Source organism: Pseudorca crassidens, chromosome 1 (assembly GCF_039906515.1).
Source record: "Pseudorca crassidens isolate mPseCra1 chromosome 1, mPseCra1.hap1, whole genome shotgun sequence".
Lineage (NCBI taxonomy): Eukaryota > Metazoa > Chordata > Mammalia > Artiodactyla > Delphinidae > Pseudorca > Pseudorca crassidens.
In genome coordinates this window covers 173019754-173038829 of record NC_090296.1, presented here as the reverse complement: position 1 = coordinate 173038829, position 19076 = coordinate 173019754, and the positions used below count along the sequence as shown (strand labels likewise).

The 19076-nt window shown below is 54.9% G+C and overlaps 2 protein-coding genes and 1 long non-coding RNA gene across 3 annotated transcripts; 1 reads left to right on the top strand and 2 right to left on the bottom strand.

Moving 5' to 3' along the window:
- Nucleotides 1-3960: 3960 nt before the first annotated feature.
- Nucleotides 3961-5574, bottom strand: LOC137220910 (calmodulin-like protein 3). The gene is made up of 2 exons (XM_067730201.1): nucleotides 5559-5574; nucleotides 3961-4766 (listed from the first exon to the last, which is right to left on the bottom strand). Exons 1-2 carry the CDS (start codon nucleotides 5572-5574, stop codon nucleotides 3961-3963), a joined length of 822 nt encoding a protein of 273 aa, XP_067586302.1.
- A 91-nt stretch (nucleotides 5575-5665) lies between these two features.
- On the bottom strand, nucleotides 5666-13181 carry LOC137203665 (uncharacterized). Its single transcript, XR_010933229.1, has 3 exons — nucleotides 10855-13181; nucleotides 10249-10425; nucleotides 5666-6047 (listed from the first exon to the last, which is right to left on the bottom strand). It is a non-coding gene; the product is annotated as an uncharacterized lncRNA (long non-coding RNA).
- A 4203-nt stretch (nucleotides 13182-17384) lies between these two features.
- LOC137203649 (calmodulin-like) lies at nucleotides 17385-18723 on the top strand. The gene has a single exon (XM_067700243.1). The coding sequence runs from the start codon at nucleotides 18011-18013 to the stop codon at nucleotides 18452-18454; it is 444 nt and encodes a 147-aa protein (XP_067556344.1). The 5' UTR covers nucleotides 17385-18010; the 3' UTR covers nucleotides 18455-18723.
- The last annotated feature ends 353 nt before the right edge of the window (nucleotides 18724-19076 follow it).

The following is a 19076-nucleotide window of genomic DNA, read 5'->3' as shown; positions in this document are numbered from 1 at the left end:
TCCTTTCTAGGTCAATTCAAGCGCGTCTCCCAGGACTAGCCCCAAGACGTTTCCGTTCCCCACGCTTGGCGGAAGGTGCCCCAGCCCCCCAGCCCCTGGCACCTGGTCAGAGGGCTAGGGGAGGCCTTTAACCGGTTGCTTCCCCTCTGGGTGGGGGGACGGGGTGTCCAGGCACCTGAGAACCTGGTTGCTATAGAAACAACCACCCAAAAGGCAGGATGGTGGGGAGGTTGGCAGGTGAGTAGGGCCCAGACCTTTTTCAGAGACAGGTTTTTTTTTGCTTTGTTTTTTGGTGGAGAAACACATCTTGTATTCCTCATTCATATTCATCGTGGGCAGTCTCCACCCCACACGTGAGTTTTAATTTTAAATTTCTCCAGGGGAACAACGGAGTCATTTTTAGCAGGCTGGTTTGGGGAGACTTTGAGCGGCCCCTGGAATCCGCAGGAGCCTGCGGGGCTGAGCTGTATTTGATTTAAAATTGGAAACAGGAGGCAGAAGAGTGGCTTTATATAGCCTGGGAGGTCCAGGAGCCCTGTACTGATTTATGACAGGCCTGCCGAAAGCACATGGAAGCCGAGGTAATATTTATAAATTCCTTCCCCAAGGATGGATGGAATGTTCTGAGCTGCAGTCAGAAAGCACCTTTTTGGGGGATGAAGGGAGGTTAAGTCCAGTTATTCGTGGACTGAAAGGAAAAGGGAACTTGAGCTTGGAGGGGCTGCTCCAAGTCTGTTCCGGAAACGCAGGCTGCTCTGCAGGCCTGGACTCCTCGCTCAGGTCCTCAGGGCCCCACTCCCAACCTCCTCCCTCCCCCCTGCCCCGTCCTACTCAACAAGGCCAAGGACCTACACCTGGCAATACGGTGACTGCACTTCACCAACAAAACGTCTATCTAGGTGTCTGGGGACAGCACAAGTCCTGGCACTGTGGGGAGGGAGAAGGAAAAGAAGATGGAGTGGGGGGGGTGGCGGGGGGGGTGGAGAGGAGGCTGAAGACAGACGCGGGTGTGGCCCAGGAGCCCGAGTCCCTGGCCGAGGCCCAGGTGTGACGACGGGACACCCGGAGTGGGAGTGGCCGGTGCCCGGCATGGAGGTGGGCACTGTGAAGGGTTCGCCTGGCTGTCAGCAACCGTGAAGGACTTGCACCCACTGCAGTTTGGACACACCGACCAAGGCAGGGGACCCCCAGATTCAGAGAGCGCCACCCTCTGTGCGCCCCTTGGCTGGCATCCCTGTCCCTAACCTAGCAGTTTGGGAGAGCATCCAGCCACGTGGCAGAGCTGGCTGACGGCCTTGCTTGAATGAGAAAGGACAACAGAAAACATTAAAAAAAATTGTGTCAGGAAAGTAAAACCCAGGGGGGCACATTCAGCTCTGTGGTCCCCTCAGCCTTGATGCCTGATTCCCATCTGCACGCAGAAGGGAGGCCCGTGTATCACTAACCTGTGTGTGCCGGTCCCCCATGGGATGCACTCCCCCCAGTGCTCCGGGTCACGAGAGCCAAGCTGGAAACTGGAAACAGCAGGTGGTGGTCTGAGGGGCTCTGCTGTCTCTGGGGACGGGGGAGAAACTGTCATCTTGGTTCCAGTCTGTTCAGACCCCTCATCCGCAGCCTGGTTTCTGGGTGTCACCGGCACACCCACGGGAGGGACAGGAGGTCTTTCCAACACCAGCTGCGTTCCTGCCCTGGCCCCAGGGGTTCTCACGACAGGTTCTAAAGCCAGTTAAATGCAGGCAGGGTGGTTCCGGGTGTGATGCCAGGAGGCCGGACAGAGATGCAGAAAGACACCTCACCCCTTCCAGCTTAAGTGCTGGCAGGCACACAGGTCCCCATACTTCAGGGCACCCACCAGCAGAGAGGGGATTGAATGCCAGCTCCCCAGCCAGGCCCACACTGGCAACTGTAGACCCGTGGACACTGTGCAGGGAGACCTGGAACCTCCCCTTCCTTACCTCTGCTTCTTTCCCTCCCGCAGCACTGAGCACACGTTCCATGAAAGACACAAGGTCCCTGGGGATGACGTCAGTGCTTCTTTTGGCAGATGGGACCATGATGCACATCTGAGCCTCTGAGGTGACAACAGGCTTGGGTCTCTGCTCATGGCACCGGGGCAGCCATGTCCATGGCACCTAGACGTTCCGTCCACTCTTACGGGCTTGCTCCCAAGCCTGCACCTGCAGGAGTTCAGCCACCCCCGACTGTTGAGGCTGTGGAAGGATGAGCCCAAAGAGGCCGAGCCTGCAAGGCCCCGCGGTCAGAGCACTGGTTTCTTTTCCTGCACGAAGTGGGTTCTGCAGCTGCCCCGCCGGGGCCAGTTCCCAAACCAGACCCTGGCTTTTCCCTTGGACTGTTCCGACGGGTGGAAATACAGAGTGTTGGTGCTGGAAGGATGATAGCAATGGTAGCTGTCATTTATTAAGCACCTACTGCATACCAGGCATGTTAAGATGATTTCTGATCCTCACAAGTGCTGGAGGAGGCGCGATTCTCATCATCAGGTCACGGTGGAGGCCATGGAGCTCTAGGGAGGCTGTGAGTGAGATCAGGGGCACAGACCTGCATCCAACTCCAGCTCTGCCCCTTACCAGCTGTGGGACAGGCTGCTTTCTTAAGCTCTCGGTGTCTTGGCTTCCTCATCTGTAGACAGGGAAGCTGCAGAGGGTGGCCCCCTGTAGGGTGGTAGTGAGTCACTGCACAGGCAGTGTGCTCACAGCAGGGCCCGGCGCCCAGGAAGGGCCGCCAGAGTGTCAGCTGTCACCATGGGGAGGACGAGTGATTTGGGCCCAGTCGGCAGGGCAGCAATAACTACATTCCCAGTCTGTCCGGCCCCAGAGCCCATGCTCTTCCCTTTACATATGAGGAAATGTGCATGGTGGGGAGGGTGTCAGGAAAGAGGACTTGTCAAGATGGGCCAGCTGCTCTGTGACTGTCCCAGGGCTGGTAGCCCTCTCTGATAACCCCAGGTGTAGTGTCCACCCCACGAAAACACTGAAATAATCTCTGACAAGCCCCTTCGGCCTTGGGGTTATCTGATGCCACCTCTGGGAGCCAGGGTTTAACGCGGGAAGCACTGTCTCTTGCTTTTGCACCACACGGGCCCTCTCCAGCCCTGACTTTCTTCAAACCGCGCTTCCCAACAACTCGATCATGAATGTAAGAAATCCATGAACACAGACCACTGTTCCTTCCCCACCATAATCGACTCAGATCTTAGAAGCTCTACATGGATTTTTAACCACCCTTTGCTGCCAACTTCTCCATTTTATTTGAAATAAATATTCAAGATTTACCTTGCCTAGACTCCTCTCTGTTCGCTACGCCCATCAATACAAGATTTCACCGCACTTCCAAAAAGCACAAAAAGAGAGATTCCTGCCTCTTTTAAACCCTGAACTTAACAAGGATCATTTCCACTGGAACCAGAGAAAAACAGACGTTTTCTTTATTCCCCTGTGGCCTCTTTCTCCCTTTCAAATTTCCCTCCAAGAAGGTGAATACAAACGTGTTACAACTGACTCCCAGCTTTAAGAGACAAATCACCTCGCCGCGGTTTGGCACAGAGACAGAAGGGAACAAGAGAGCGCAGGGGAGTCGGGGGCGGGGAAAGGAGGTGGTGTTTCTCAGGAGGCCAGACCCTGGTTGTCAGCCTCCAAGAGTGCCCCTCGCCCCAGGGCCCTGGTCCGCAGCGGATGGAGGTACCGGGTGCGCTTTAGGGATCCCACGTGGAGGGCTCCCGGAGGGCACACCGCGCCCTCCCTGGGGCATGAGCGGCCAGTGAGGCTGTGACCATCCTCCTGCCCTGGTCGGTGCACAGGGACATCCCTGAGCTTCTGCTCCCGAGGGATGGAACATTTGGGGTTTGCTGGGCTTGGGAGCGGCCTGTGTCATCCTGCAAGGAGAAGGTGGGGAGGTAGGCAGGAACGAGGAGAGGAGAGGAAAGGGGGACAGACAGCTGGATCAGGTCAACCAGCGGAGGAGCAGTGCCCGGAGGGGCCGGGGGAACGGAGGCAGGTCCTCCGGCGCCACGTGCAGAGCCCGGACACCCTGGGTGGGGATGGGGGTGGGGGTGGAGGTGGGTCTGTGGCCGCCCTTGGAAACCAGCAAGCGCATGAACACCTCGTAGCGTACCAGCTCGTCCCCGTCCACGTCCGTCGCCCGGATCATCTCGTCCACTTCCTGGTCTCTCGGCTTCTCGCCCAGCCGGGTCATCACGTGCCGCAGCTCGGCCGTGCCCATCAGGCCGTTGCCGTCCTTGTCGAAGACGCAGAAGGCCTCCCGCATCTGGTCCTTGGCGTCCCTGCCCTTCACCTTACGGGCCATTAGGCCCAGGAGCTCGGGGAAGCCCACGGTGCTGCTGCCGTCGCGGTCCAGCTCGCCCACCAGGTCCTGGAGCTCGGCCTCAGTGGGTTTCTGGCCCGGCGACCGCAGGACGGTGCCCAGCTCCCGCGTGCTGATGGCGCCGTCTCCGTCCTCATCGAAAGGGGAGAGGGCCTCCTTGAACTCGGCCACCTGCTCCTCGGTCAGCTGCTTGGCCCTGACCGTTGCGGGGAGGAGGTCCTGCACACGGACGTGGCCGGGCGCCGGGAGGTGGCCGGGTGCAGGGCCGGCGGCTGGTGTTCTGGCCCCGGCTTGACTTGCTGGCGCTGAAGAAGGAGCTGGGATGCCCCTCACCGTGCACGCGCCCGGCCCTGCGGTTGCCTGAAGTCCAGGTCCTGTTGGAACAGGAGTCCAGGCCCAGGCAGTGGGCCGGCTGGCTAGTTGCACTGACGCCAGCAGCTCTGGGAAAGGCTGGGCTCTCCTCCCCACCGCCCAGAGTCCCCGGGACCAGTGGGGACACCTCCAGAGAGGCTGGTAGACAGCCTCTAGAGAGATGAGTTCTGGGTTTGCCTACCGGAATCCCCCCGCCCCCCCCCAGTCTTCACACCCTCCACTCAGTGAAACCACTGGCTCTGAGCTCTTCCCTGCCTGCAGCTGAGGGTTTTGGCAGGAGGAAGAACAGAGGTTGTCTTTGCCTGAAAAGAACTCCCTTTCCTTTTCTTTGGTTTCCGAAGTCTGAAAACCTTAGGGTTCCCAAGAGGGTTTTCAGAGGAGGAGAAAAGAAAAATATTTTTTCTTTAGATAGAAGCAGGCTGTCCCCAGATCCTCCAGAGGCTCATATGTATTCCAACCACAACACAGCTAGTTAGCGAGGAAACTAACAGAAACAAGCAAGATAATGAGATACTTTCAATAAATGCTATCAAGGAAATAAAGGGTGGTGATGGACAGCAGGTGGGGAGGGTACTTCTGCAGCGATGGTTGCGGAAGTCTTCTCTGCAGAGGTGGCACACAAGGGTGACCTGAGGGGGAGAAGGGGCCTTCCAGGCGGAGGCCAACAGGTTCCAGGTCCAAAGGTGGGAGAGGCTCGGTGTGGCCAAGGAACAGAAAAGAGGCTGGTGCAGCTGCAGCCCAGGGTGAAGGGGAGAAAGCGGGAGATGAAGAAAGGAAGACAAGCGAGATTTGTCAGAGGCGAGAGGAATTCACGTTTATCCTCCAATGCATGGGAACCCCTGCACATTTTAGCAAGGCCATGGCTGAAAGTCTGAGCTTCTGGTTTCGGGAATGGGAATGGACAGAGCTGAAGAAAGGGGTGTTTTTAAGAGGAGGTTCTCGAGAAGGTGAAGTGGGATGCCCACCAGGCACACATGCTCGGAGCTCGACTCCCAGGAAGCCCGGGGAAGGACCAGCCACGGAGTGAGAAGAGGTGGCTTTGCCTGTGGGAATCCATGCAGATCCAAAGTGGTGAGACCCAGAGGAGCCAGCGAAGGACGGAAGGGGAGGAACGAGGCCGGATGCTGCCCAACTTCGAAACTTACTGTCGAGCTGCAGCGATCCAGGCAGTGTGGTGCTGGCTGGAGAGCAGACAAGTAGATCAGTGTAACCAAATAGGGAACCTAGAGAGGGACCCCTATCAAGAGAGTCACCTGAGCTTCGACAATGGAGCAAAGACAGTCTCTTCAACAAATGGTCTGTAGTTTGAGTTTGGGTTGGGTTTAGACGATGACCTGTGAAAGAAAGAAATGACAAACTGAATGCTTTAGTCCTAATGTGTCTCCCCTCAAATTCGTATGCTGGGGGGATGTATTCATGAAATGCTGCAAGGGCAGGAGCAGGAGAACCACTGGACAACGGCGTGTAGCTGACAGCGCCCTGGGGAACCAAGGGCCAGCATCACGATGAAACTTGTGCCTGACACTGTCCCACTGATGGACTGCATCCTGCCTCACCTACAAAGGGTAAGTGGACAACAGGTATCTGCAGGTTTCTGGGTCATGGCCTGTGTTCTTCAAAAAGACACGTTGAAAGGGAGCTCAGTAAGGGTTTTAAACAGAGCTGCTCATGACTCACAAGGCACAGGGCTGTGACAACTAAATTGTTGCAACTCGCTGGTTAGGAAACTATGACAGAGGGAATGTTTTTAATTTGCTAGGCTTCTGTATTCTCCCCCTGCGGTCTCTCAGTGCACTGATTCCTTTCCCTCCAGCATATACTTGTGGTATTAGGACCTATTTAAACATTTCAAAATTACTGGGGACTCTAAAGAGCTTTTTAAAATGTCTGTCAATATTTACTGGGTTTGAAATTAAAACTAATAAAATTTTAAAATATTTAAATATATTTTTATGTATTTATAACTTTTAAAAAACAAATAAAAAACCCATTACATGTCAATACAAATAACGTAGTTTTATAAAAAAATTAATTACACTGTATAAAAAATAAGAGTGGTACCTAAAAACATAATTTTGCAAATCTCTTTAATGCCCGGATTTATGAAAGCATGTCTGCTTCCGCACTTGATCTGTGGGAAGATGTTTTGATGTGAAGTGCATGATAATCCAGCTTCACACAGCTATGCACAGCTGGCAAAGGAGAGAGCATTTAATGACCCTTTCAGGTAACTGTGGTTATTCTTCGTCGGTACCATATCAAAATTTGACAGGCGGTAGCTTCTTAAAGGTTGGTTGTAGTGTGAACTCTGAAACCATGCCAACGAACTTTTCATCCTGTTCCATTAAAATCCATCGCTCACTCCTGTGCTTTGAATGGATCTTTTACTCATGCATGATTCTGTGATGCTATGCATTGGTCATTTGGAAAATCCTGAGTTCTGCAGATCTTCTGCATGTTGAATCATTGCATGTATAATTTTAAAAAATCACATTCATTAATATTACCACCAATCCCATTAGAAAAGTCTTTAAGTATTGGGAAGTCTCAAGCTCACAGTGGCAAATACAAAATCTAGAAAGTTCTAATTTTCATTTGGATGCTGAAATTTTATTATTGCAACAAATACTGTCAGTTATTTTCCTTGAAGTGCTAGGCTCACTTCATCGCTTTTTGAGAAAATGCCAAATACCAAGTCTGAGTAACCGCAGTTTGTCTATCAGCTGTTTTTTCCCCAAAAACTGGTGTTCCATGAAAAAAGCTTACCTTGTGACTTACGTATGCACACAAGTGCTTTTCTTACAACAAATCATACTAGACTACGCAGCAGAGTATTAAGGATGTGCACGCAAGGGTTGAAATAATAATTTTACTACTTCTGCAAGAACGTTCTTAAATGAAGCTGGCTTTTTAAAAACTTGAGACCATGTGGTGGTGAAGGCTATAATGACTGCTGGTACAGGAGCCTTGATTCTTGCTAAGGGGCTGGTGATTTCACCCACCAGTGCTCTGAGCTCAGTGCAAAAAGCTGACACGGTGAAAGTGGCAAACCGTGTCTGGTGTTACGAGAATAGTTGTGACCACCCAGGCTTCCTGAAAGGGTACTGGGGACACCCTCCCCTCAAATAGATCCGTGGAACACACTTGGAGGACCACAGTGGTAGAGCTGAGAATCAGGAGTGAACCCGGTGTAGAATTGCCTGGGCTGGAGGTGAGAGGCACCGAGGATGCTGGGACCCTGGTGGGAACAGCGGGGTTGGCCTCACAGAGTATAGTGTTAATAAGGACCTCAACAGACCCACAACAGGGGAGGGCCTGCTGCAGCTACTTCCTTAGAAGAGCAGATGACCCAGGGTGTTGCCTTCCCCCCTGAAATGGTGCTACTACAGCTTCTGTTAAACAGAATTTGTGCCTCTCCTGCTGGGCGCTATAGAGAAAGATATAGATTGGGATGCTTAGTCTTTTCAACCAGCTCCATTCCTGTGCCCTCCTAGAATGGGTGTGGCCACGGGCCTCTCTCTCTCCTTCTCTCTCTCCCTCTTTTTCTCCCACCCCCCTATTTCCATACAGCCACTCACCAGCCCTAACATTTACTTATCTACTTCCTTTCCCCCCAGCAAAACGCAAACACCTTGTCTTAGTGTTATCATGTTGCTATAACAACATGCCACCCCCGGGGGGCTTGTTAACAGCAGAAACTTATTGCTCACAGTCCTGGAGTCAGGAAGTCTGAGGCCCCGGGGAGGCCTGGCGGGGGGAGGGCCCTCTTCCAGGTTGCAGACTTCTTGTGTCCTCCATCACTGGATGGAAAGGACCTGGGCTCTCTCTGGACTCTCTTTAAGGTCGCTAATCCCACTGATGGAGGATCCTCCCTCCGGAACTCATCACCTCCCAAAAGCCCTGCCAACTAATACCATCACCTGGGGGTTAGGATTTCCACATATGAATTTGGCGGGGACACAAACACTCAGAGCATAGTACACCTTTCCAGTGGAATATTTATGGGTCAACTGCCTGTTCATTGGGCAGTTACTCTGTAGCAAGCGTGTATCAGGCACTTTCATTCCTATTGTCTCATGTCTCCACGTTACAGATGAAGGATGTGAGAACTAGCAAATGCATGAAGGTCAGATGACCAGCAGGCTGAAAACTCAGGACCTAGACCTTCCAATTCCTACCGCTCCCCGCCTGTGGCTGTTTTCTTCGCGGTTCTCCCCAACTCAGTCTTAGACCTTCTTACTCGGCACCTGGAAAACCCACTCGGGAGGCGGGGGACTCACGCGCAGTAGGTATCCTCCATTATGGGAAATGTTGGGACACACCTGCTGGTGCAGAGCCCTCCTGCCAAGCTCCTTGGGGATCCACTTGCCAACTGAGCCCCTGCATTTGATGTTTGGAGAGACCCTCAAAGTTAACATGACGAAGTGGAGCCGTTGGTCCTCATCTGAACCTGCTTCCCCTCAATCTCCCCATCTCTTAAAAAAAACCCGTCCGGTTGTTCAGAACCAAACCCAGAGCCACATCTAATTCCTCCCTTTCTCTCACACCTCATACCCCATCTTTCAGCTTCACCTCGACACATCCTCTGCGCCAGGCCGCGTCATCTCCCGGCAGGACCACGGCCCTGCCGTAATGGGTCTCCCCTTTTGTGGTATTCTTCAGTGATGTCATTTTCTGCTGAAACGCTATAATGGGCTTTCTTTGGGTTTCAGTAGAATCCAAACTCCCTACGGTGGCCCTCTTGACCACATCACCACAACACTCTGCTCCAAGCACACTGGCCTACTTTCTGCTCCTTGAACGCTCCCATCCTGATTTCCACCTTGGTATCTTTGCACGAGCTGCTCCATCTGCCTGGACACTCTGTCCCCGACATTCAAGCGGCCGTTCTCTCGTCACTTTAGTCAAAAGTCAAATATCGCTTCATTGCCAAGCCTTCCCCAACCACCCACTTCTAATTAACCACCCTCCTCCACCTCATCCCTCTCCTGTCTTATTCTTCTCCTTTATTTTCTTCATAACTTTTACTTCTACATTGATCTTGCCTGTGGACCTGCTTCCTTTCTGTTTCTTCCCATGTAATTTTCACAAGAGGCAAGGCTGCTTCTGATTTCTTCCCCTGCCAAGCCCTCTGCGGTAGGATGGCCCCCGCGCCCAGGAGATATTTGCTGAATGAACAGAGTACAGGAGGGTCCGCCTTGCCTCCACCTGCAAGAGGATTGGACCCGTGTCTCTCTTCAAGCCCTTCCCTGTGGTTCAAACCCCATGGGGTGCCTCAGATGCTCTTGCCCAGGTGCCCACTTTATCCACTGTGTGGTCTGTCATCTCCCCTTACTGTTCGCAGGTTTGCCGAGTGGCTCTGCGGGGATGGGTGACCTCTGTGTTGACCCCTGGGAGCAGCTGCTGATGCTTTACCTTCTGTACCTCCACCTGTGGCTTCTCCCCAGTTTCACAGCCCTGCACTGATGCTAGAAAGGTGCACCCCACCCCCATGCACACAGTCGTGCTGTCTGGGCCTCAGGAGGATGGACTTACCTCCCAACTCCCTGCAAGCCGTCTGCTACCTGGCACTTTTGTCCGACTTGCTCTTTATTATGGGACGCTGGCCCAGCTCCTTAGAGAGGCCCGAGCACAGTCAGGGTGATGAGGCCTGGCAGATCCAGCGGAGAGCGGACTTCTCCCCTCAAAGCCGAATGTCCGACTGGTGTGAATCTAGAGGGACCAGGCGGAGGAAGGGCTCAGGACGGAGGTGGGAGAGGGTCCTGGGAAGCGGAGCGTGGCCCAAGGACCTGGGGTAGGGCCTCCATCTTCTCCCCTGTGGCTTTAGGGACAATCTGGAAACTCCCAATAGCTCCGTGGGGTCTCCCCGATTCCAACCCACTCTTCCCAGGGTGAGTGCAGGGCTATCCCTCGTCTCAGGCTGTCTTTGGGGTGTTTGGTCTCAGCAGCTAAAGTTCCTGCCTCTGACTTTCCATCCCTAAATCTCCCAGAAATGATGAGACACACCTGGGTTTGTGGGGGGCATGCAGCTTGCATTGCTGTTCTGGGATCTTTGCAGTTCACAGTCTAAGAAGCAACAAGACTGACAAAGACAAACACGGGACGTGGTGATGAGACACCGACAGTGGAGTTCAGGCTCACCTGGGGACAGCGGTGGCCTCTGTACCGCGCACGTATTCTTGACCAGCTCCTCTACTGCTTCTTACTTTTCAAGGCCGGGAGGGGATGGCGACGCTTTGCTCTACTTTCCGACTTCCACTGACCACGGGAAAAGCAATGCTTTCTTAGTCACACTCGTTGCCAGGAGAGGGTCTTCTCAGCTGGGGGGATGAGGGGGGCTCCTTGTGTGGGAACCAGGGGTCCTGGCCCGTTCTCACCTCCCACCGAAGGCCATTCCAGCCTCAGAGCCTGAGCCAGCTCTGAGAATGACGTTTGCTCAGTCTTGGTCTTGTGTGAATCATCAAGATTCCTCCAGGCCTGTCCCGGGCTGGGCTGCAGTTTCAGTTCAGGGAGGAGATCTGGGATCGGAGCTGTGCATCGTTGAACTGAAGTCTGACAAATAACCAGGTACGTCATCTTCCAGGACACAGGCACTGCCTTGTGCCTCCTACTCAGGGATCACACGCTGCCGGGTGGTTTGCGTTTATGACTCGAGGCCTCACCTGCGGAATGAAGTCCGCCGAGTGCGGAGGCAGCCAAAGGCCTGGATTGTTCTGAGCGTTTCCTGGGTCTTCCTGGGTTGGTGGGTCCTCCTGGCAGGTCCTGCTGCTTTCTCCAGGCGTCTGGTCTTCAAGTCAGCCTCCAGGGTACACCCCGGGGCCCCACCTGCCTTTAATCCTTCCACCTGCACCCTCAGTCTCTGGGGGCCTCATCGTGCTTTCATGCCCAAGGCGACACAGGGACATAAAGTGGCCTGTGTTTAACTGCTGAGAGCCACTTTGATTCAGGATTAAACCATCACCAAAAACCAAAGCACATCGGTGCTAAATCTCACAATAAAAGTAGCCGAACAAGTCAAAGTCTGCTTTCCTGGGAAAAGGACGATGTTTTGTGATTCCTGAGGGCTCAGTAATCTTGCCCAAGTAGCTCGTCCTGCAGTCACTCACTGCCTGCCCTGTCCGTGGGCAGGGGAAGGGGTTCCGGGCTGGCCCCGGGGCAGAGTCCAGAGGAGAGCAGGCTGGAGGGGCCAGGGCTCACGTGTATGACCCGCCCGCCTTTCAAACTTCTATCTGATGTTTGGAAAAAAATTGACAAACCGAAACGATGACAGGGACTGATATTGCGGAGGCGCTAGAACTCCGTGCTACAAATCTTTTGATATCAAGACGCACTTGGTAAGTGGTTAAGGCGGCCCGTCAGTTCCTCTAAGTCCCCATCGCGAGGGGGTGGGGGGCTGGGTGGCGGTGGTGCTAATTACATTGAGGAGAACAAGCTGCTCTCCCCCGAGGGGTCTGGGACTCACTAAGAGGCTGGAAAGGTGTTGGTTCCAAGTTCCAAGCCTTTGAAGTTTACGGTGGTGATGAAAACCTTTGTGTTTAATACAGGAAGATGCGTGTGCGTGCGCGCGCGTGCGCGAGGACATGCACGAGGCTCAAGCCTTCATGTGTGAATGCGTGTACCTAATGGTGAGCCCGTGAGGTGTGGAGGAAGCAGGAGGCTTGGGGCGTGAGCTGGGCACCTGGACAAGCCATCAGAAGGAGCAAAGTGGCTTGGAAAATCACAGTTCCAGCTCCCTTTGAGGTCATTCATCCAGTGGACTTGAACTTGGTCTCGGAGACCCTTGGACTCTGCAGAGGTCCTTCCAGAGACGCCAAGGAAGCAGGAGAAGGTGAAGCGGAGCAACTCGATTTCCTTCCTTTCCCCACCGCCAAGCAGGAAAGTCTGCTTTTAACTGCTTCATCTGTGTTGGGCAAATTGCAGCTCTCTGGTTCACGGTTCTCACCTGTAAACTGGGCGCAGCGTGGCCCAGGGCACTGTGCGTCAATGCATGGAAGGTTCAGGAGGGTAGCTGGAACAGTAAGAACCCAATGAATATTAACGATTATCTGTCATACGAGTAAGATTTCATTTGCAACGTGGCTCAACTGCTAATGAAATTCTGAAAGCTACCATCCAGTGCAACACCCTCATTTTCCAGACACTGTAACCCATCAAGTGTGAGCAGTTACCCAGGTCTGTACTACTGCTTAGTGAGGGACAAAAATGGGCCTCGCAGTAGGATCTCCTGGCTCCAAGGCAGGTCCTCTTGGTGCTGCCCAGGACGGCTGTCCTTGGGGAATGGACCCGAGGGCATTTGCAGCTGCAGAGGGAATCTCTCTCCAGCCCCGGTCTCCCTGGAGGAAGGGAGAGTGTCTGGTCACTGCAGGCTCTCGAGGTCCAGCTTGGCTCCGGCACATCTGTTGAATGGATGACAAAGGCTCTGACCAAGGTCACACGGCTGTGCTGGGATAGAACTCAGGTCTCCCGGGACGAGTGACCGACTGGAATTGGGTGAAGGCGGGGGTGGGGGGCGGGCTTGGTGCCACACGTGGCCTGTGTGATGGGGAGGATGGGGCGAGAGGGCTTGTGACGCTGTCATCAACTGTGTGGTCCCAGCATCCCAGGGAGAACCAAGGTCCAGTCCTGGCTCTGAGAGCCACCAACAGAAAGCCCTCCATGTGCCCGCCCGGGGACGTTGAGACAGGAGGGGTGAGCTCAGTGCAGGGTCTGTCTGGGGACCTGGCACCCCACCCTCCACTACCCCCTCCATCCTCCATTTCCTCACCCAGACCACAGGCTTCGTGCCTGATCTGAGTTCTTGGGAGAGAAGGGACTAAAAGCTGGAATCGCTATTTTCGCTAGTGGGGCGCTAGCAGAACCAACATTTGTGTGGTCTCTGTAACCAATTGGATGCAGGAGAGACGGGCCTCCTGGCACCTGGGAAAGCTGGCTGCTCTGTGGTCAGCTCTGGAGAGCATCCCCGGGCCTGGGCAGCCCCTGACCCCTAGACCTGATGGCATGAAGGCCAAGGCAACCTTTCGGAGGGAAGCCTCGGGAGAGAAGACCCTGGGCGGGCACTGTTTTCATTCCAGAAAGGACACGGATGATGCATGACACGTGAAGTGCTGGGGAAGGGGAGGGTGCTCTGGGTTGGGGGGGAGCTCTTCATGGTGGCCAGTAAGAGAAAGGTCCCCCCAGGCTGTGCCCCAATCCACCCAACACCTTACTAAAAATGAAACAGGGTGTTCCAAAACCGTGGCTTCTAGATACAAATAAAGTCCACTTGGAGGAAGGAATTGCAAATGCATCTCAGGGGAAAGTGGTGTAGCTTGAGGAAACAAACAAAAAACCGTGAACCCAATATTTAGAACTGGTTTAGAGCACTTTTCACTGTAAATGATAACAGCTTGGAATATACTCCAAGGGAAATGGGCCAGTATAAATGACAGGCTCTACGAACAAGAAAAAGAGAGAATCACATAACAGCAAACACCTGCCTTTTCTGATCCTGCGGGCTGTGGAATCAAGCAGGCGAGTCAAGCCAGGATCTGGGGGAGGGTGTGGAGAGCAGGACAAGGAGAACTCCGGCCAGAACAGAACAGAAGGATGTTAAAATTATAATAAAACGGAGGACCAAGGAAGGAGAAAAAGCTCCACTCTCTTTTCAAGATGCCAGAAAGTAGTCAGGCATGCTTTTAAAAAGTGAAGAAAGCTATGAAAGGAGAGTTAAAGGCTAGAGATCTTCAAAACACCTGCATTGTTTCCACCTGTTCACCAAGCACAGCCATTACTAACACGGGTGAAGAAATTGGAATAAAATTAGGGGAAAAACCTCAAGTTCAAAGGAATCTGCGGAGCCAGAGATGAGGGTCTCAAGATAGAGAGGAGGTCAAGCTAGATCAGAGGGCAGCTTGTCACACAATGTTCCGGAAGATAGGAGAACAGTGGTAGACTTGATGAGTACTGACGGCGGCAGGTGATGCTGAAAGGATGTTGCAAAATGACGGCGTTCTCGGTAAAATTGTTTCCAAGGGCTTCATAGGGAAGTCCTGAGAACCGCCTGTGTACCACCAAATCCACTGACCCAGTTAGCTAATTGAAACTGTAAAACTGACTCGAATCAGGTAACCAGCATCATCTGGGCTGTGCCGCCCAGCCAGGCACTTGGTGAGAGGCAGAGAGTGGGGATTGAAACACATCTCCTTCAGGCTCGTCTCTGGTCTTACCATCAATCCACAGCCCCCGCCCTTCTGCCAGAGCAAAGCCAGGTCCCTGAGCAGAGCTGTGCCCGTGCTTTGCCACAGTTCATGCAGTCAGGTGTTGATGGGGTGGTCGAGCCTGGCTGCCAGCTCTCACCAGGGCTCCAAGGGCTGCGGGGGCAGGGCCTGGCTGTCCTCAGCAGCTGGCGTGTGAAGGTCGGTTATCAGAAGCTGAGCTGTGCCGTGATGCGTGATGCGGGACAGAAGGGGTTGGGCTCTGCAGTTAGGCAAACCCAGATGCAAATTCCCGGCTCTTCCATGAACCTGTTTTGTGACTTCTCTGAGCCTCAGTTGCTTCATCTGGAACATAGGAATAAACAGTGAGGACAAGATGAGATCACCCTTTAGAGCCCTTTGCATGGCACCTGGCACACAGGAGCTCAGGTGTGAATATGAACGTCACCCTCTCCCCCAGATAAATGGGGCAGAGGCATAGGCGTGGCTCTACCAGGTTAGGCAATGAGGTGTTGACAGGCGGGGATGGATGTCCAAGGAAAGGGTAAAGCTGGTGACAACTGACATCACTGAACACAGATGCAAAAGGTCCTCATCAACCCATCACCGAGGGTGGGAGAGTACCAGGGGCCGTGTTGTATCATGTACAGAGCTCTCCCTCACTGTCGACCAGTTAAAGCTGATACGAGGCTCCAAAGCAGGAAAGAGCAATTTCCCTAAAGAAAGAAGCAGTATGAGAAACACATTGTTTCTAGGAAACTTGGTTGGCTGGACAGGATTGTGGCAGAGAGACCACGGCTATGGTGGCATAGAAAGGGCTCCTAGGGTCTTATGATGAGGGAGGATGGAAAGGAGACACACCAGCTGTGTAGATAAGACAAAAGCCTCAGGGCCACTTCTTAGAATGTAAAAGAGTTAAAAGAGTTACGAGAGGAGGTGGGTGTAGGAATGAATCCCACCAGAGGAAAAAGAAGGCTGAGATTCGAGTTAGGGGTGAGAGGTAAAGGGCGTCTGGATTGGTGAGACCGTGAACCACGGCGGTTGGGAAAATTGCAGTGATGGATAATCACTGCAAATATGTAGATGGTTTTAATAATTAAACATCTGTCCAAGAAGAGACCTGGAAACGTATCTGTGGCTTATGTACAGGCTTTGGAAGCAAGATGCTCAAGGGACCCAGGGCGGTGGTGCTCAGACGCGGGATAACAATAAGGGTGGGTGAGCTTGGGAACCATGAGATGGCTGGTGGGAAACAGGACCCGACATCTACCACAGGGGAGGCGAAGTTACCTGCCCCAGCCTTGTGGGGAGCCAGCCCCGTACCCACAGCTTCCTGGGTCCAAAGGCAGTGATCAACCACCTGCTCTGTGGCCTCGGTGGGAGCCCTGTGTTCAGGGTGCGGGCCCAGCAGGGCTCCTGGGAGGGCAGCCCGATCACCCGCCATCTCTACTGGCCTGAAGAAGGGCGCGGAGCCAGGGTTAGTCTCCCGGGATGACAGCGACTCCCACACGGTGTCCGCTCTCGCTTCCCGGGGTGGATCTCCCTGGGCAAGGGCAGGGCAGGGCCGTCCCCGGGGAGACTGGCACAGGGGGAGGGACGGGCAGGTCCCTGCAAGTCGGGGGAGGCAGAGGAGCCTCCAAGACCTGTCCTGCAGGTTCCTCGGTATTTCACCCACAAAACCCAAACAGCAGTGGATGCACTGGCGTGTATTCCCGGGTCAGGGCCCTGGGAAGCTGAAGCCACCTGCCCTCGTGCTGGCTCTGGAGGCCTGCACACCTCCCACCAACACACACTCATGCACACACGTCACTCTCACACAGACACACGGCTACTGCACGTGAAGCCTCTTCCGCCCCAAGGGCTCACCCAGCCGCCCTGGAGGGGGTCACCCGTCCTGTCACAGCTGCAGGGGACTCAACATCCTCCAGGAAGGGGATGCCCCTCCTCCTGCAGGGTCCCCACGGCCCGAGCTCTTGATCTAAACTCTGCTACACAGAGCAGTGGGCAGAGATGAAACAGGTAAGACCATGGGTCCAGGGAGTTTCCTAAACGGGTTTCTGCGCTTGGGGCTGACTTAGTAAACCCACGAGCCAGGCCAAGTTCACAGCTTCAGCCACCCGATTCTACATCCTCCTACCCCCTAGCATCTTCAGGGGCTGCCTACTCCAGCCCAGTGCTTTCCAGTCTTCCCGCAGCTCCCAGGCAGGACCCCTCTGAGATCGTAAATGAAGGGTCCCCTCCTTCCTGGTGTCTCTGTAGAGAACCCTGGTCTTAATAGAACGGAATCAGAGAAACTGGGGAGCTAGAGGAGGAGTATTCTGCAGGGACAGGAAGCCTTCTCCTCAGCTCTGAAATCACACTTTGAACATTCAGTTAATAAACAAGTCTCAGCACCACCTGTGCACCAGGCTCTGCATGCAACTGGCTCCCCGCTTTCCCTAAGCAAAAAGGCAGGCAGCCGCATCCCCGCCTAAGGATCTGCCAGCCACACTGGGCTGGAGGGCGATGACGCCCGCAGTGCCATTCTGGGAGAATCCCACTCAATTCTACCACCATCTGCCCTCCACCAGCCCCGCCCCATGGGATGAGAGCTGGCCAGCAGCCCCGAGAGAGCACAGGAACGCTGGACACAGCCCTTCCACTCCTCCAGTGTCTGCCATGTCCACTGAGGGAGGCTCCTCTCCCCTTCCCACCCGTCTCTAAAATTGGGAAATCCCTCTTGAGCCCCCCTCCCCAGCTTGGCCAGGGTCCCTGTGGGAGTCACATGGGCAAAAGCCTCTGGGGTGCCGTGGTTGGCCATCGGGAGTAGGTGAGGCCCGGGGTGCCTTCCACCTCTCCTGGGCAGACCGGCCGCTCCAATTCCTGCATTTCTCGGCTGTCCCTCCCTAGGAGGAGGATTTCACCCTAGGACGTGGGGTGGGGAGGGAGTCTTCTTGCTCCCTTTGCTCGGATTTTCAGAAAAGGAGCGGTTCCCATCCTGTGGCAAGGCTGCCGCTGGAGCTCTGTCCTCACGCCGACAGAGCCTCGGTCCCGCCGCTTGTCCCAGCTCTGACGTGAGCCCCTTGGGCGGGTTGGCAGCAAGCTCTGTAGAAGGTGCGAGAGACATGGCTGAGCAGCTGTCCAAAGAGCAGGCGGCCGAGTTCATGGAGACCTTCCACAGATTCGACAAGGACAAAGACAGTGCCATCAGCACCCAGGAGCTGGGCGCCGTGATGCAGGAGCGGGGCCTGAACCCGTCAGAGGCCGCGCTGAAAGGGTTCATCGCCAGGGACGATGCAGACGGGGATGGTGTCATCAGCTCCCAGGAGTTCCTGGCAGTGATAGCCAAGGGGGTTCAGGCCCGGGCCAGAGAGGATGACCTGAGGACAGCCTTCCATGCCTTTGACCTGGATGGCGACGGCCACATCAGCATGGATGAGCTCAAGCAGGCCATGGCCCAGCTGGAGGTGTCCCAGGAGGAGTTGGACAGCATGATCCGGGAAGCTGACGTGGACCAGGACGGGCAGGTGAGCTACGAGGAGTTCGTGCGCGTCCTCATGCTGAAGTGAAGCCTCCCGACCGCCGCCCCCTCCTGCCTGACGCCGGGCCTGCTGCGGGGTCCGGCCCGGCTTCTGAGCCGGGGACGCCAAGGGACAGTCTAGGTGGTGGGTGGGAGGGGCCTCCCCGTGGGGACCCCTGGCCTCTCCTGGGCCCGGGATCTGCTCTCTGTCCGGCGAGACCTCGTGTGCTCGTACGACGGGGGTGCTCCGTACCTCGCAGGGCTGTTGTGAGGACCCCAAAGTGACGTGGTGATTGGAATAAAAGGGATCTGAGCTTCGAGGTGGTGACACTGTGCTTGAATGGGGGGTGTCCAAGGGCCCCAGACGATGGGGTTCTGTTGAGCCTCTCCCTCTTTCACTTGGCCCTAGTGGGGGACACGGCCAGTAGACCCCCGTCTGATGCCCGTGGACGAGGAGGCTGGTGAGCACCACGGGGTGGGAGGGGGTGGGAGGGGGTGGGAGGGGGATGGAGGGGGATGGAGGGGGATGGAGGGGGATGGAGGGGGATGGAGGGGGATGGAGGGGGATGGAGGGGGATGGAGGGGGATGGAGGGTCTGCCTAAGCTTCTGGTCAGGACCTGAGGCCGGAGCCTGGACCAAGGGCTGGGACATACCTGCACCACAAACGAAG

Excerpts from the sequence above, each read along its gene's own strand:
- LOC137203649 (XM_067700243.1), top strand. The coding sequence starts at position 18,011 with ATGGCTGAGCAGCTGTCCAAAGAGCAGGCGGCCGAGTTCATGGAGACC.